Raw genomic sequence first — 18520 nt, 5'->3', positions numbered from 1 at the left:
CCCCCCCCCCCCCCCCCCTGTGTAGATGACAAAGCATCGCCTTGATAAAGTCACTATTATGAAACCCAGTGTTGAGGTATTTTCTCTCCGTAGGTCAAATCATGTATGTAGTTGTTATGACAGATCTCTCTTATGTACCAGATCTTTCTTTTCTATGATAACTGTGTTGACTACTGTGACAGCAGCCAATAGTCTGTGCTCTGATCAAGACTTAAACCAGTAATGCCAATCAGGACTGAATGGTGAGCGGCATTAACACAGCTGCTGTCGATTCCTTTTCAGTTTGAAAATGTTGTTTGAAGTAATTGAGAAGCTTTTACATCGTTTGAGCTTAACAAAGAATGGACAGTGGCTTATATCGGCGTAAGTGGCTCAGCATTTAAGCCCTCCGTCATGGACAGAATGTCTTGTTTTTGTCTTAACTTTATCTCGTTGTCTGCATGGTGTTTCTGGATCCATTGCTGTCTGTTGATTTGCCCTTTAATGCCGAGTGAAGCAGCTGATGACTCCATTAAGGGCCTGAAGAGCAGACGTCAAAGTGCTACTGCATGCCATGAAATGTTAGTCATCTGTTGTTGTTTGATTTTTTTATTTTTTATTTTTTATTTTTTTTTATATATATATAATAAATCTCATTGAGTCCTTTTCTTCTGGGTGTTTTTGATGCCTGTGTTCACAAAAGGGGTCAAACACTGGTAATCAATAACCGATATGTCAATGGGTGCTACTGTAAACCTTCAGGTCTGATTACTCGCAGCTTGAGAGGCAGTTTGATGTTTGTCAGGTGATTGTCATGAAAACCACTTCTTTTCACAACTAATTTGTCCTATAAACAAGGTTATGCTTTATTTCAGTTTCACTTTGTAAATAATATTTGTACTGGACATGTGTTTTTTTTTTTTTTTTTTTTGTCATCTCAACGGTCCTAATTCTTACTTCTCTAACTGTTGATCTGACAACTGTTAGACCAAGAGGACCGTTGTACTGGTCACTTTGACTAATGTCATCTCTAAATTAGATTAATTTTGTATATCATATTTCAATACAGAAGGAACTTGTATGTAATAACTATTAATGAAGTAATTCTAATGTGGATAGAGCAAATAAAATTGTATTTGAGAAACAACCCGAGCTGTGACTGAACTGTTGATTTTTGGGGAAAATGTTTTAATGTTTCTTGTTTTCGGGTCTTTATTATGAAAATGGTCTCGTGCCAGGACGACGAGTTCTCTTCTGCTCCTTCACGTGATGAAGACGGTACGTTACGGTATGATGGGGTCTTCAGAGGGAGCTCAGGAGACAAAGAGATGCAGAGAGGTAATTTGGCTTTCAGGGAACTTAAAATTCTCTGGTCATGAAAATCTTAATTTATATATTCAACTTTATTTCCAGACACATGAGTCCATATTTATAAAAGCTGGTTTTCTGTCTTGTTCAACATAGTCACTGAGGAATTCATAACTTTGAATTGTGAGACTAAAGGAAGGGGACACATCAAACACCTGCACAATTTAATGAAATCCAACACAGAGATCCTGCATAAAATATGACTTTTGTGCACCAGAGGCGGTTAATATTTGAGGATGTACATTGTGGTATTACTGTATGTCGTTCATAATACTAAACCGTCTTTGTTTAGATAGTAGAGTTGAACTTGTGGGCACAAAGTTTGGGACTTTTGACAATTGGAAGAGATATTTCATTGCAGAACTTGATGCTGCTTTAGGTCAAGAGGTCCACTCTGCTGCTCAGACTGTGGGACAGTGACAGTATATGGATGAGGAGACCATTGGAGGATTAGCGAGGTTATGGGAACAGGATGTGGTGACTGCAAGGAAAATGAGACATGTAAAAGTCATGTGCTTTATTTGTATGACACAGCAAACTCTTACTGTATCTGTGTTATTAACAATTTTTACTCATTTATAATTCATCATTTGAAGCATCAAGATAAGAGGTTTTGTCTAATGTCTGGGAGGTTATAGAGTATTTCGTCTTTGAGACCAGCAGGCGGCAGTGTGGCACGGGTCTAAGCCCCTCCCCTCACTTCATGTGCTCCTTGTGACACATTCAAAGACTACTCGGAAACCCCTACTTTCTTTCATTACGTCTGAAGATGATGGTGATCTGACCCAATGGTAGATACCTTAGGTTGGGGATAGAAACGCACAGGCCTCATTAAAAAGCGTCAATGTTTTCCTCATTATATGAGTCAACCAAAAACAGCTAGTTTGTGCTTCAACTGCTAAATTAAAAGTGTGCTCGTGTAGGAATAAACTTTGTTTTTGCACTTTACTGTTAATTTCACACATTTTTTCCTGTTGAGGAGCCATGTGATCAGGGTATCAATAGTTCACTGCAGCAGAGGTTAATCACTATCACACTGTCATTCTGTAAATAAAGATGTGCTAACATGATCATTATGCTCCATACTACTATATTGTCACATGATATTTGTAGCAGAAGACTGTATAGTACTACTGGCGATGTATTCTCAAAGTACAAAGACATCCCTGCACAACAGTCGCCACATTTTGTCATCTTTTGGTAGGATTATAGCTATGATTCAATCATGCTGGTCTTCCCATACACACATTTATATTACTTGTGTAAAATAGCAAATATAATAAACATGATGCTGACAAGAATTACTATCACACGACCAACTATTACTGCTACAACTCTTACTTCCGAGGCTGTGTTTATGAAGACGCTATGTTAATGTCCATAGTTATTTTTCTGGGAATTTGTCTATTTTAGCAACCTGAAGGGAAAAACACAATCACTAAATAGGCTTTCAGTATTATCACAAATGTAAAATAAAACAATACTAAAATTGTATTTAATCAATTATATATCTAAACCCTTTTGTTGGAAAATTACATTTACAGAAGATAGAACTGAACAATTTTTAAGATTTGGAATCATGACAGTAGTATTTTCTAAAATCCTGACTACGGCCCTGAACTAGTACTAGTACACTAAGAGTAGTAACTACCGGTATGGTACCACTACTAAAGTAGTAACGTTACTAACCTTCACTATGTGTTATTGATACTATACATATCAAGTGTCCAACAGTAAGTGAACGCATCACTACTTCCTCTCTCGCAAGCCGCGCCTGCTTAGCTCCCGGTGGGACAGAGAGAGGGGGATAGAGGGACAGGGGGGCTGACCGACCGACCGAGGGACAAACGACAGCCCATCAGCAGAAAAAACACCATGTGAAGAAAACGTATTTAAAAAGGGACACAGAGAGCCAACCTGCGAGGGTGAGAACGGATTCATTCGTCTCACCACCACCGGTCAGCGTGTTTAAACGGCTCGGCAGAGAGCGGATGGACAGAGCGCGAGAGGAGCAGGACAGTCTCACCAACGGTATGCACGAGCCCACTGTCCGTCTAACGTTCACGTTACAGTGTCTGTCTGTCAGCCGTTGGGGGTGGAGAGGATTCACCGAGTGAAACTTTTTGAGTTGAGGGTTGTTTTCTAGTGAAGAGGCTTCTCGAGCGGGTTAATTAAGTTAGTTTAAAAGTTGTATGTTGCTAACCGTAGTTGGTAGTTAACATAATGCGTAACATGTGTCATATAACATCCTTTATGTTTCTCTTTTTATATGGTGACATGTTGGTGACAAGACTACCCAGTAACGTTACCGTTAGTGTTTCTCTATCGTGGAGGAACGAGTCACTTCGGCCGAAACGAGCCAATAAATCAACATTATCCTTTGTTTACTCACCTTATTTAACCTCGATATGAGTCAATGCGCGTCAACTCACTCACAGCACGTTACTATAAACGAGGTAGTCTTAATTTAGTGTTCAGAGTTGTGACAGCGCTGTATCCGCTTATAGTTTTGAGTTAACGTAAGGGAACACGTGGCTTACTGTTTGTCACATTGCCCAATGTCGATTTCCAAACTACGGGCTGATTATACAGCTGAGGAATCTGTGATGGTCTCTCCCACTCCCAGTGATCCCCCCACATCTGCTTTAAATACAGTAGCTCTGAAATCAGGAAAATATGAGAGTGAGAGGGGCAGTGAGTGAGTGCCCGGTTATTCGGAAATGCACAACGTTCATGAACAGCTGCGCAGCCTTGTGATGAGTGTAGGTTACAGAAGTTTAACTTCTTATGCTCTGATGGGTCACTTAGTAGCAGGACCACCTTGGCCCTTTTTTATATGGTGAGGAATGTGAATAAAAACATAGTCGGAGATCGAGTTATAAAGACTGATGATAGGGGGATCAGACCATCACAGGGCTCCCACTGAGTCTGTCTAATGCAGGGCACAGACCGTGAGAACATGAAATCAAAAGTTAGTGTAATCAGCATTCCTTTCTTGATGACATTCCAGTTTAGGTACGGAGATACGGAGAGTTATCAGCTCAAGTCTGGTTCAGAGACACTAATGGGATGATTCGGGGTGAAGTGGGTGAAGCTTATATTGTGGTCTGTGTAAATGACTGGACCCTTGTTGAGCAGCCCTTGATTGTACATTGCTTTGTTTATGAATGGAGGAGGTTTGTTGTGCTCTGGGCTAAAATGATGACTAATTGGCTTGGCAAGACAATGGTTTGTTGTGTGTCTGTGGATTGGCACAGGAGTGTGTGAGTCTGTTCACATTTGTGTGTGTGTGTGTGTGTGTGTGTGAGAAGCAATGATAGACACTCGGGTGATTTAAAGTCATAACTGTCATGGTGGCTTCGTTTTTAAAGGGGCAGTTTTGCGCTTTTAACAACCTTGTGAAAGCATGAACTTGCTGACTTTGTGTTTTTTCTTCTAGTGTTCTAGTGAGCAAGCTGTAATGTCATTACAGTGTTACAGGGTGTTTGTGTTAAAGGAAAGTGCTATTTAAGCCTTTTTTTCCTGCAGTGTCGTTTCCTTTACCCCTTCATGTTCGTGTGTGCAAGTGTGTGTCCATATGACCCTTCTCTGTGTGTGTGTGTGTGTGTGTGTGTGTGTGTGTCCGTGGCTTCAGATAACTTTGTGCTACCTCCTCCAGTTGTGTGAAATAAAGCGAGCGCAGACAAGAGCTGGCGTGCTCTCCTCCTTCCCTACTGTAATTGGTGCCATCTGTTTTTGCTGTGTTAACATAGTGTGAGGAATGTTGAGATCCATTATTCATAAACCTCCTCCGCCACCGTGGACAAGAGCAGCTAATGTCACTCTGACAAACCAGTCAGGATACGCTGACTGGTTTCGAGTAGGCCCTAATAGAGTAACAGTCTCTTTTTAAGACCCACAGCTGGGATCTTTACCTGGAGGTCTACGAGTAAGAAGCTTTAAGGGCAATTGGCTGTTTCCCCAGAATCGGCCCTTTGGTCTTCCTTCACCCCCTGCTGTTTTTACTCTCTTTTTATGTGCTCTTTTTGGCATCTTCTTCCTCCTCTCAGGCAGCAGACACTTATACCATGCCGACGAGTGATGGCCCCGGCCGCTTCCCTGTCTTTGCCGCTCCGCCCCACGGCAACCACCAGAGGCCCCCTGGTTATGTCCCCGGGCGGGTGGCTCCGGTCCGCTCGCCGCCGCCTGCCAAAGCTCCACCGCCTCCCCCGATAAAACCTCACGGCCCCCCGCCGGAGCGTCGAGCCACCTTCAACTTGTCGGAGGAGCAGCAGCGTAGGGAGCGGGCTCAGAGCCTCCAGCAGAGAAAGAACACATTCATCTGTTTTGGAGTGTCCATCGGGGCTTTCTTCTTCACCCTCATCCTCGTCCTCAGTCTCTCAAGTGGAGATGTGTTAGACGGTCAGTATTACGAATCACTGATTCAAATGTGGGTTGTTTTTTTTTTTTCAATGTATATCTCTTTATTTATGCTGCAGATGTGTTCCCTTATGTGTATACCGTCTGTGTAATTTGTCACTGATCGGTCATGTTTGCAGAGAATTGTCCGGACCACAATCCATCACTTAGTAGCTGGAACCCGGGCCACCAACCAGAGAAGGCCGTTCTTGTGAGGAGGGGACATTTGTTAAGATTGGAGGCTTCTGCTACCATCCACACACTAACCATCCAGTCAGGAGGTAAGCACAGCATGATTTGTGAAGTAACATTTTTAGTTGTAATGTTGATAAGTGACAAGTAACATTTTTTTTCTTCTTCTTCACAGGTCAGGTAGTTTTCTCAGACAACGCCGACGGCTCTAAAAACATAACCTTGAGAACTCGTCACATCCTCATAGAAGACGGTGGAGCCCTTCACATCGGTGCTCCCAAATGTCGCTACCGCTCTCGGGCCACCATTGCCCTCGTGGGCCGCTCTGACGACAAGGCGGCCCCTGAAGTGCCCGGCATGGGCCGCAAGTTCGTAGGAGTCCTGAGAGGCGGGACTCTGGAGCTACACGGTACCGAGAGAGTTTCCTGGTCTCTGCTGACCCGGACCATCCCGGCCTCCGGTCTGACCACGGGGGGTTACGCCTTTCAGCGGAACTTCAGCAGAGGCATAAACTTACGCGTTGTGGACCAGGACACCGCCGCGATGCTGTTCTCCGAACGCTACGACACACACGAGTCTCGTAATGACAGCCGCCGGCTCACCCAGCTGCTGCGGACCCTCCCGGCGGGCCGCATTGTCACACTGGCCGTGGGAGACTCTGCTGTCAAAAGTCTTCTGGACGAAACTAAGAAGGCCATTGAAGAAAAGCTCGGCAGCAGATTTGTCTATGATCTCAAATACAGGTAAAGAGTGCCAGTTTCTTAATATGGGAACGTTATACAGACTTGTAAATGATTTGTTTTTCTAATGACATAATGACGATACGCATGGTTCGGTTGTTTGATGTTGCCCTGACGTGTGTGTCTGTTGACGTGTGTTTGTGTCCCAGCTGTGTTGCAGAATGTGCCGGCTCTAGGAGAGTTTGTGCTGGTTCTCCATGGTGTGTTGTCTTTGGGAGTGTTTTGTTTACTCTAGGTCTCCTGGGGCTGATAAAGGCGGTTAATGAGCTTTTGTTTAAACCACTTATGTAAGACCCCTCACTTAGTTGGACTGATGATACTAGCATTCTGGGCCACGTTCATCTTCCCTGGGAAATGATGATTTGTGATTTTCCTTTGATTTGTTCCCAGATATTCCTCTTCCTGTTTCCCCCGTGTTTATATCGTATCACGCTCTGCCAGAAAAGGAAGCGCGTACAGGATGACGGGGTTACGGTTGGGCGGTTTCCAGGATTTGTGCAAAACGTGGCAAAAGATTTAATGTCCGTCGTGCAAAAGGACAGATGCTAGAGGCTTGAGTGTCGTCCTGTCCACATGGGATAGTTCTATCTTTAAGCTCATAAAGTGAGAGAAGTGGAGTTTAACTTGACACGACATTAGGTCTTCTGTTCAGACACGTAAACGCATGGCTGTACACATTAGTTTCTCTCAATGGAAAATCTAAGTGCAGCATTTCACTCAGTTATTTGTGGCCTGGTTTGGTCTGTGGTTGACTGAAAAGCCAAGTGCTACGCCATATTGTCCAGTGTCCCATTTCGCCTACGGGTGTTAGGGGGGCAAGTCTTCAAACTAATCCCCTCAAATGGAGCAGACGATATAGATCTTTGTATGGTCTCAGGTGCTCGTGTGGTTACCAACAAGTTGATGCTGTGCACTCTCTTATTCATTTATTGGAGTGGAGATTGTTATCTTAGCTTTCTGTGGATTTTCCTTGTGGGAGGAGGAAACGCAGAGCATGCATTTATGAGAGAAACATGCAGTTTAATGTCTCGTTAAAGTCACATAATGTTAGGCCGAGTGACTTTAGCCTGAAAGAGTCTGGTAGTGAAGGCATATGACCTACAGGGTTGAGCGTAATGATGAAGTGTGGATCAGTTTATGACCTGTTATGCCCTGTTGCAGAGAATGGAGCTGGCACATACTTGGAAACCAATTGTGGTGCTTGTTTATTTTGTTACTTGACGTCAGCCATGCATACCTGGGTTCCCATGGGCATGTTTCATGAACCTCTTTATCCTTGTAATCTCCAGCTCCAACCAAAATGACTTTGAATTACATGTTGATCTCAGGGTGTCAACCATCCTTCCTGCCACATACATAAAACGTTTGCGTTGGCTCTGGCCTCGTGCCTGTTGACCCCTCTGTCTTTCGTCTTTGTCCCTCAGGAGAGTACTTGCACTCAAACGCATGTCTATGCTGATCTGCAGTGAATTCTTATTTGCTATTTCTTGTAAAACAATGAGATTGTTAAAATGCTGGTGAACATCATAACAAGGATGCGGCAAAAAGAAACTGTGAAATGACCACTTCTTCAGAAAGGCACACAGCGTAATGACAGGTGACGGTCTTCTTGTAGATGTCCCTGTACACTACACTCATACACAAACAGGTAGCAATGAATGGCAAAAAGGCCTTTAAGCTTTATTGGACTCATTCAGCAAAAAAAGAAGAAGTGAAATAATACATTCTTAAGAAGCTAAGGACATGACGTTTGAAACATCCAAGGTTGCAAAGTACACTGTCTCTATTTAGGTCATACGCCCGATCCCTTTCGCCATCCACACCCAATGATTATAAGCCTCTCCTTCATATTTAATCATTTAAGAATCATTTTCTTGACACGCTTAATAAGATAATGTGCAATGGGAGAGAGGGGAGGATTTGGATCAAAAGTAAAAAAAGTTGTTTTTGAATGAAGTTTAGGATGTGGAAAGTACGCCCATTATATATTCCTCTGAGCCTATGAACACCCTTCCTGAAATCCTCTGCCCTTATTTAATAATCCCTCCAATTCTCTGATGTCATTCTTTTAGTTTTCTATCTCTCATTGTGTTTTTTTTAAATTATTATTCCACGAATGACATTCACTCTGATATTCAGTTGGCTCCTCTTGTCCTGCTTCAGGCTCATTACAGGCATGTGCTCTGCCTTCGTCGCACATCTAGTCACTCGTTTAATACCTGTTTCAGATACGCTTCGTGAGTCTCTCTGTGTCTGTTATCATGTGCTGTATCTGTAGCCTCAGTGGAAGGGTTTGTGTGTCAGTGATCAACATCAACCTGATACCTAACACACACACACACACACAGACACTCAAGAACAGTGAAACTCCTAATGCAGTTCAGGTAACACCCTGCATCTGAACAGTTGTCTCATCTGTAAGATATTAGGTCATTTGAATGTTCTGTTGACATTTTCACTGGTCCACTAATTCTGATGTTGCGTCTCGCTACTGCGATTTGTGTTTGTGAGCCACTTAATTGATGAAACGAGTGATGTAATATTGAACAGTGAGTCTGGAGTAACTTTCAACTGTAGTTCAACGTCATTCATTTCATCATCCAAAGAGAATATATGTTAAAGTACGGCCTAGAACCTGGTCACTTTTTCTCTGTGTGAAACTAGTCCATTTACTGTAATGTCTGTAAGTGACTCCATCTCCTTCCTGTCTCTCTCCCACTTTCCTCTTCATCCCTCCGGTCGGTCCAGACAGGCGTGGGCTCTGGTCTCGGTGGTCGGTGGGGGTAATGCATCGTGCTCGGAGGACGTTAGGGAACACGAGAACCACGACACAGGAGGCAGAGCTCTGGCGAGACAGAACTTCACCACTGTGGACGGAGTGGGCTTCCTGGTCACTGCCTACAGCGAGTGGAAGAACGGTGAGATACGGCTGATGATGGTTTGAACGCACATGGTTCAGTGTTGTTTCGGCCATTCATTTTAGTGCTTAGTATATTATGCCTTCTGTCATTTTGTGTATGTTTGCTCTTTGTCTGTAGTTATTCACAGTAACAGGCTTCAGATGAAATGGTCAGGCTTCTTTCGCTTTGAAGTGTAAAGGGTTTGGAGGAAGGTGACAGGTTGAGAAATGAGGTTTCCTACATGCCAACTGCTGTACAGATCAGTCACCTGAACATTAAAGACATTCCTGTGCCTCAGTGGGTGACGGTGCCATTATGACAAACACCAGGTGTTCAGGCAGATGTAAGTGTGTGTGTGGCGTCTGTTTGTGGTTCGGGTGAGGCCACTAGCACACCCGCTTTATTTACTTCCTTTATTTATTGCGCCCGTGCATGCCCACACCTCGTAAAACACATTTTGACTCAACTTAACAGAACATAAAGTGTGAAATGACAATATCTCAGTGGTTATTGAGCTATTCAGAAGCCAGGATCTAAACTATGCAGTCCTGTAGAAAAAAATGCAAATTACTATTTTGTATCTTTTGTTCTGTTATTCTCATGTCTTTCTTCCCCATTTGATGGATATTAAGAATAAGCGTTTGTTCTTACTTGAAGAGAGCCTTCATAAGATCCTTTATAGCTAGGTACAATACATATGGCTAGGTACAATACATGTGTATTAACGATAATAAAAAGGCATCAGAATTCAGTTTCATACTATTTTAGTGTCCTGTCGTTCATGTTGCCTTTAAATTAAGTGCTATGCCCCCCTTCCCCTTAGGTTTCCCCATCTCAGGCTTCCAGGTGGATGCTGTGGACCAGGTGGTGCTGAACCTGCAGGACAAAGTGCAGCAGACCTGGCAACCCGGGGATCAGATCGTAGTTGCCAGCACAGACTACTCCATGCACCAGGCTGAAGAGTTCACCTTGTTGCCCTGTTCTCACTGCCGCAGCAAGCAGGTCAGGATACAAGGTGAGGGAGAGTGTGTGTGTGAGGGAGAGTGTGTGTGTGTGTGTGTGTGTGTGAGATGTCTGCCTTCTCTCCACTATAATGGAAGTACATGGCACTCTGCTTGTGGTGCTCAAAGCACCACAATAATACATGTAGGAACTATGGTTGAAAGAAAATAGGTCTTACATGAAACTGATGGTAACAAGGTCTGTGGATTTCTTGCATAAAGGAAGGAAGATATGTGGGAAGTACAGTACAGTCATATTTCATATTAGAAAGCTTGTTAAAAGACTCATAGACATGGACATAGGAGATCTTACACTAATTTGACATCATAGCCAATAAATGTGATCACACAATATGCTACTCTTCCTGTGGTCCAGAAAGATCTAATTTCCTGTTGTGGTGATGTAACATTATTGGAGTAGCTTTAAAAGAGATTACCAGTTTATATTATTATGAAGTAACCTTGTCGTATAATAACCTCAGTGGTTGTTTGGATTTAGAATAATCGCTCCTGCTTCACAACCTCCTCCTCCTGCTCCTCTAATGTCCTTCTCCTACAATCTTTTAGTTACTTGTTGTGCACCCCCCTATCATAGATGAATCCTAATCTCATTCCGCTGTTGTCAACAAATGCCAACTCCCTTCCTGGAGAGAAGTGTGCGTGTGTGCACGCGCATGCCTAGATGTGCTGAGTGGCTGGACTACTGCTGTGCGTTATCACACCCTGTGGGTACGGGTACTCTCTGCACTGTCGAAGAGCTGATTATTTTGCATCTCATGTGTATTCACTTACTTTTGCTTTTACATGTAAACTATTTTGGTAGGTTGGTTTCGGGGTATGCATCGTCGTTTATGTTTGCGTGTGTGCTGCTAGGCATACTTCCTGTGGTTGACGGTTGGAAACCCGCCATGTCCGGAAATAATGTTTAGTTTAAATGCCACTTCCTATTTATTTCAACGTTTTGTATTAAGCTGGTATTTTAGTGAAAAGGTCTGACCTGAGAAAAGGTTCCACAAGAATTCGAAGCCAAAGTTTGTTATGGTCTTCAGCTAAATTAAACAGTGTTCATGTTCTTTCCTGCTCTATCTGGATGAGATGGAATGCAGTGAGTAATTTACATTTGTAATTATACCAAGTATTGACTTCCACCTTTTCCACGTTTCGTCCACTCGCGCACCAGACTTGTCTTCATTAAAGTCACTCTGTTGCAGCATATGACCAAGCAGTCTGTTCTCTCCAGGGAAGCCTCAGTACCACCATGTTGGAGAGATCATAGACGGGGTCGACATGCGTGCTGAAGTGGCTCTGCTCTCCAGGAACATTGTCATCTACGGAGAAATGGAAAACTCGTGCTATGGAAAAAACCTGTGCCAGTTCTACAGCCACGACACCTATGGGGGCCACATTAAGGTATGTGTCTGTGTGATGTGTGTACGTTTACAGCACAGGCTCTTGTTTAAACTGTGCTCTGTACGGCAGAGACATCATACGTTCTCTGTTTATATGCGGTCCTTAATGAGAGGGGTTATTCATGGTCCTAGGTCAGTTTATGTGAAGAACTAACACTCCTCTCAATCACATTCTCTCTCTTTTCTTTTTTTCTCCTCTGCCTCTTCACGTCAAACTTTTTCATTTTTATAGAGACGATGCACAGCATGTCAATCTGAACAAATACTGATGACATCAGACAGATTTAGGTCAAACATGGTCATACCTGGAGCGTCACATCCTCCGTGACCGACATGTGTTGCTATATAGGCAGTGAGTTCACAATCGTGGTTAATGACGGTCACATTTCATTCACTTTGATGGCAAATACACAATAACATTTCTTAGGTTCTATGTAACTGACCCCCCCTTGTGCTTAAGAAAATAAACCCTTTTCTTTCTATCTTTTGATACATTAACTGTCCCCCCAAAAAACCCATTGACTTATGTTACACAATCTGCCTCTGAAATGATTCCTCCCGACCCACAAACTAACAACAGAGCCGTCACACACACACACACACACACACACACACACACAGACACACACACACACACACACACACACACATAGCACTCACCATTGCATATTTTCTCAATCCGTTTTTTACGCTCGCCCATCTCAACATAGATAGAAAGCTTATGGCAGTCTTGTGAGCCAGTTGTATGAATATGTATACATGCATGCATATGCATGTCTTTGCATTGATGTATACACTGCAAGTATTTTGGGCCAGCAAACGCAGCGTATATACTGCAGGAACAATTCGTTTGTCATGGAAGTGTGTGTGTGTGGGTGAGTTACAGTCAGTTGGAAGGATTGGCCAATACTTCCTTAACAGGAACCAGACTGTGGATTATGCCATGCCCACGAAAAGACCTCCTGGGGAGCATTGTACAGCATAACTGTATTGGATTATTTATTGATTCATGTTTAACTTCATTTCCTCCCCGGTCCATTTGTTATTTTGCATGTGTGTATTTTACGTGTGTTTAGCTTTTAATTCATTCCTTTAGAACTGCCATTACGTATTCATGAAGAGGAACATCAGTGTGATCAGTTTGACATACCGGGGCCCGATGTCAACAGAGCTAGAGTTCATATCCCATTGGGATCCTAGACAAACGCAGGGAATTGTACTGTAGACATAAACCTTTAATTTACCGGAGTGGGTAGACGGTTAGTTTACTTTTGAGGCATAATATGAACCTGGTGCTTTTACTTTAGCGGTGTATAATAGCTCATTGTTCTCGCTTGATTGATTTTAAAACCACCCTTTCTTTTGTGACTGATCCTCCACTCTGGCCTCTTTACTTTCTCTCTCACTCTCGCTCACACCGGTAGATCTTTGGTAATTTCTCATCAGTGCATCTGTCCCACGTGGAGCTGAAGAACATGGGCCAGCAGGCGGAGCAAGGCCACTACCCCCTCCACTTCCACATGTGCGGCGACGTGGACCAGAGGGGTGGCTACCGGGAGCCCACCTATGTGGACGGACTCTCCATACACCACTGCTTCTCCCGCTGCCTCACCATCCACGCCACCAACGGTTTGCTGGTTAGTAAAGTATTGGTCATGACGAAGTCTCTAATGTATGCAAGGGCAAAAGAAAGACCGCTGTATCTGTTTATTTAGAGGATGTCTAAGACAGCTCCTACTAATAATAACCATGCGATGTTAGATGGCTTTGTTTCCTCTTTTCCTTTTCCTCCTCTCAAGGGAGGGGGGGGGTTGAGTGTAAAATGTATGCTCCCTCTTCATGCCAAACGGGGAGGGATTAACTTTTGTCCGTTGAAAATTCGAGGAAATGGAAATGACAGAGTTTTGGATAACATTGACTCTGCTGTTTTTCCTGTTTCCCTTCTTGCACAATGGCCATGTGAATATTCTCTTGATGCCTCCCTTCTCAACATGGCATCAGATCGGTTTCATAAAGAAATTGTCCTTGGAGGAAATGATTTCAACAATTTTAAGTGTTTACAGAGGCAGGCACATCAGTTGGAACGTGGTGTATCTTCCTGTGGGTTGTTGCTGATTCCATGATGGACTAGCACATGTTGTCTCACCTCTCTTGTTTACTCGCATTTTCTGCATATTTTTATGAGGAGCAATCTACCTCTTCCTTGGAAAGGGAAAGCGTGCCAGAAATGGGATTTAGAAGAGTATTTATTTTCTAAAAATCCTCATTTGTCTTTTTCCTTTGACCCAGGTGAAGAACACTGTAGGCTATGACACATTGGGCCACTGTTTCTTCCTTGAGGACGGGATCGAGCAGCGTAACACTTTGTACCACAACCTCGGCTTGCTCACGCGACCCGGGACTCTGCTGCCCACCGACCGCAACGAGACCCTCTGCACCAGCATCAAGGACAAAGTCTACAAGGGCTACACTCCCTCACCCAGCACGGAGTGCAAGTAAGAGATTAGGATCATAACGTTGTGCGTCTCTGGGCTGGAGATAGGATTGCAGAGTGATAAAAGACAAGCATGAGTTTCTGCAGCGTCGTCAAGAGCGTGTCTATGAATGTCTACAGTGTATTGCTCAACAACCACTGCAAGTCAACAACTCTGGATTACGCCTTGTTACTTTAAAATACTCTACAGTTATATCATTGCTGTAACAATTAATTATTAACCAGTGAATGTGCTGTCTATATGTTCACACACCCTTCAGAATTAAGTGTGTGAATCTATTTTCAATGCCTGAACCATCCACCAGCAACAGTTGCAATACAAAGACCCTTTTTCAAGACTGAGGATAATTGTAATGACAGGTAATAGTTAACAGCACTTGCCCTGGCAGCTGTGAATAAGCCAATAACTTGACCGTGAAGTAGCTTAATATTTAATGAGGGAAATATAGTAGACACTGACCAACTGTCTTATCTTTGAAAACACAGTCCAGTTGGGACAAATCAACACGCGTTTTAAATCTCCCAGACTGACATTAAAGTCTTTCCCTCTCTGTCTGCTCTCAGAGTGTGGCTACACTATTACCAGATTTCCCACACAGACACTTGACAGAGGGTCCATGTGAAAGAGATACTGTAGTTAGTATTGGTGTGTGTGCTAGAGATATTGGCCGGGTGGTTTTTATCCATGCAATAACAACCTCTACTCTCCACGGGATGTTTTTACAGCAAAGTGAAAAAGGTGCCTCTGTAAGAGGAGCAACAAGGTCTGTTTCCAGGAGTTTGTGTGTGTGTTTGTGTGTGTGTGTGTGTGTGTGTGTGTGTGTGTGTGTGTGTGTGTGTGTGTGTAGACAGAGCTGTTCCTATCCAGGGTTTATGTTGGAGAGGTGGATTATTGAGGGACTTTTGAAAGATCACAGGACTCTTTGATCTCTGTCTTCTGCTTGTTAGTCTTTGTTATGCCACGGTATTGCCTTTTTAATATCTTGTTCCTGCATTCATGTCTGTGTGTGCTCTGTCTCTGTCCGTCTGTGTGGTTGGTGTTATCCAGGGCAGTTTCAACATTCTGGATCGCCAACCCCAACAACAATCTCATCAGCAATGCAGCTGCTGGTTCTCAGGTAATAACATCAGAGTTATGTAAGAAAACAGCTTCAGCTTTTTAGAAGTGATTAATAAAATGAATGATCAACAAGAACTTTACATAATGAAAAGTGAAGATATTCATGCTCATAACGAATTGATCCTTCAATAAAATGGGATTTAACGGGCTTTAAAGAGGGGTGCATGGACCTGGGGAGACGACTCGGTTGCAGCAGAAGACTCGTCCCGTATCTTTTTCATTTTGGTATAAACGGCGTGGAGGTCCGCTGGGGAGGGCTGTGTACTAAATATTGGTAGGGGGTATGCTTGTGAAATTTAAGTTGTCGGTCCATATCTATTGAACCGTAAACTTTAATGAACTTTTGAGCTCATATGAACTCGTACACCTGGTTGGTTCTTTCTGCAGGGCTTGACCCACATGTAGTATGACATCCGGCCCGGTTCCACATATTGGTTATGTACGTTTCTATAATGCTCTGCCTGCAGATGATAATGATGTGTCTACGGACCCAGATAATGAAATTCCTGATGTTGGCCAGCTGTACCAAGAACACGATTTATCCGCTCATCTTTCTTCCTTCCTGTTGCAGGATGCTGGCATATGGTTTGTGTTCCACAGCTCTTCCACCGGAGACTCTCATGGGCTGGTACCAGAGACCAAGGCAGAGCTCACTCCCCTCGGGATCTTTTACAACAACCGCGTACACTCCAACTTTAAGGTATCCTCACAGAAGCTTATCAGAGTTTAGTTTTTTATTATTGTCGTAGTTTCATGTCGGTTTGTGCTTTCTCTTCCATAAACATGACGGTATACCAGCTGCCAAACCTCTCTGTCTGCTTCTGTGTTTTATAGAAACAAGAGAAGAACAGTAATCATAACTTGTTAAGAAACATTGACATAAGTTAATGCCTCTTCACTTGGTTCTTGCAAAAATAGACACACACACACACACACACACACACACACAGTGTGTAGCCTCTACAATAGCGCTCTGTTGTATAATGACAGAAGTCGGGCAGGTGAACTGTAAGTTCTTTGTTCAGGCTGACCACAGCAGCCTCTCTTATAGAGGAAGGAGCCCAGAGGTTTAAGAGTATACGTCGCTTATACCACAGGACCAACTCACAGCACAGGTTTCCACAGACATAAGACACACACACACACACACACACACAACATTTTTCCTATCATTTCTTTTACAATTCATTTTCTAAACATACAAAACTAATCCACATGTTATAGACTGTGTAAATACACTTTTTCATGCACATTATACGTTTTTCACAGGAATTCTGTTTACCACCCTTCATACTTTCCGCAGTACCCTGTACAGCATTGACTCTATTACTCTGCCGGCCCAGGATTTACATTTAGTACATTTATTATTGCCTCAGGTCCCACACTGTAAAATAAACCAGTAGTCTTGTTAATGTCAGTCCAACAGAAACACATCTGTAGCCCGTCTTGGATCTCCAACTTTAGTTTTCGGGTGCTTTCACACCTGTAGTTTGGACCATTAAGTCTGTACCAAGGGAACAAATTATACATTGTTATGTTTTGGTTCTGGTCCGGTTACTGTTCACACCAACATTTTACCAACGAACCAAGAGGAGTAAACATGAAGTTATACAGGCTGACGGGTGACTTGTCGATTAGACAGTTCTGGCAATTGTCATCCTGCATAATCAGGATATCCAATTCTGGTGACAGGCAGACGTTTATTTATATTTTTTTCATACTTTCGTCTTCCCAGGCCGGGCTATTCATTGATAAAGGAGTGAAGACCACGAATGCTAGCGCTGCGGACCCCCGGGAATACCTGTGTCTAGATAACAGTGCCAGGTGTGTATGTGTGTGCAAACGTGTGTGTGTGCAATAGCATTTTACAATTTTGAGGAAGTATAAAGTCAGTCATTAATAGTTATTTATTAATCTCAAGAGTTTTATAAGAAATCTTGCTTGAGTCAATTGCTAGTTACTCACAACTGACTAGTACATTATACTGCATGGTATACTGTACATGTTGTTGTGTATAGCTGTGTACTGTTAGGGGATCTATAGTGGCTGATGATAGGCATCATAGTATATAGTTACACCATGTAAATATCACGGTACTTGTGGTTTACTAATGTGTAAATGTTTGTGGATTAAGTTATTTGTATATCCCAGCTGGATATCTTCTAGTATATGGCCATTGACTTGGATAGATGGATGGCTTTACACTCTGTTACTGCATTTTAGTGGAAGGTCTGTCAGGTCTGTGTTTACAGAGAAAACAAGGCTTCACAGATACAGTTTCCACTCTCGCTACCCAAATACAGCCCTCAAGTACACGGAAAAAATCTTGCGTGTCCACTGAGACTGCTGGCCACTCTCTGTGCGGGTGTGTGAGTGTCTGTATGTGTACAGAGGTATGTGGGGGAGGATTTTAAATGTGTACTAAGTATTAATATTTCATGAGGGAGAGAGAGATTGGATATTGATAGTTCCCAAAGTACTCCCTCTGATTTATGTGATCCACTGACCTTTTCGTCTCTCACCACATTCAGGTTAATATTTCCTCTTAACCAACACTTTGGTCCACGACAAGGTTTTAAAAAAAAAAAAAAAAAAAAAAAAAAGGAATGTGTCCAGAGCATAAATACAGATGTTGAAGGAAGGCTCTGATCTGAATTTAGCGCCACCAACAGGCTGAAAAGAAAGAGGATGAGCAGCATCTATCTAAGACTACAAAACTCCTTTTCAGTTTGTACACAAGATATTTCCGAATGGCGCTTTAAGCTTTTAGTCTGGTTATGAATTGTGTCTGTGCAGACTTATAGTACGATGAGGTTATGATTATCAGGGCCATTAGTCACTCAAAACCCTCAAACAGTTAAATTTGTTAGTGGTGTGTGTGTGTGTGTGTGTGTGTGTGTGTGTGTGTGTGTGTGTGTG

General features: G+C 43.0%; 1 protein-coding gene across 1 annotated transcript in view; it reads left to right on the top strand.

The window, feature by feature from the left end:
* The first annotated feature begins 3120 nt into the window (after positions 1-3120).
* Positions 3121-18520, top strand: part of cemip2 (cell migration inducing hyaluronidase 2) — a 21276-nt gene continuing 5876 nt past the window's right edge. Inside the window, exons 1-12 of the mRNA XM_031849402.1 lie at positions 3121-3378; positions 5397-5748; positions 5886-6026; positions 6113-6680; positions 9426-9595; positions 10401-10592; positions 11819-11988; positions 13412-13624; positions 14277-14482; positions 15530-15599; positions 16173-16301; positions 17337-17425. Of these exons, the coding sequence (XP_031705262.1) occupies positions 5415-5748; positions 5886-6026; positions 6113-6680; positions 9426-9595; positions 10401-10592; positions 11819-11988; positions 13412-13624; positions 14277-14482; positions 15530-15599; positions 16173-16301; positions 17337-17425 (2282 nt within the window). The 5' untranslated portion in view covers positions 3121-3378; positions 5397-5414. The remainder of the gene's footprint in view (positions 3379-5396; positions 5749-5885; positions 6027-6112; positions 6681-9425; positions 9596-10400; positions 10593-11818; positions 11989-13411; positions 13625-14276; positions 14483-15529; positions 15600-16172; positions 16302-17336; positions 17426-18520) is intronic.

This window comes from Anarrhichthys ocellatus, unplaced genomic scaffold, assembly GCF_004355925.1.
Source record: "Anarrhichthys ocellatus isolate YVR2014 unplaced genomic scaffold, GSC_Weel_1.0 scaffold9, whole genome shotgun sequence".
NCBI lineage: Eukaryota > Metazoa > Chordata > Actinopteri > Perciformes > Anarhichadidae > Anarrhichthys > Anarrhichthys ocellatus.
Note: the sequence above shows the minus strand (reverse complement) of the source record. Positions and strands in the feature narration are given on the sequence as shown.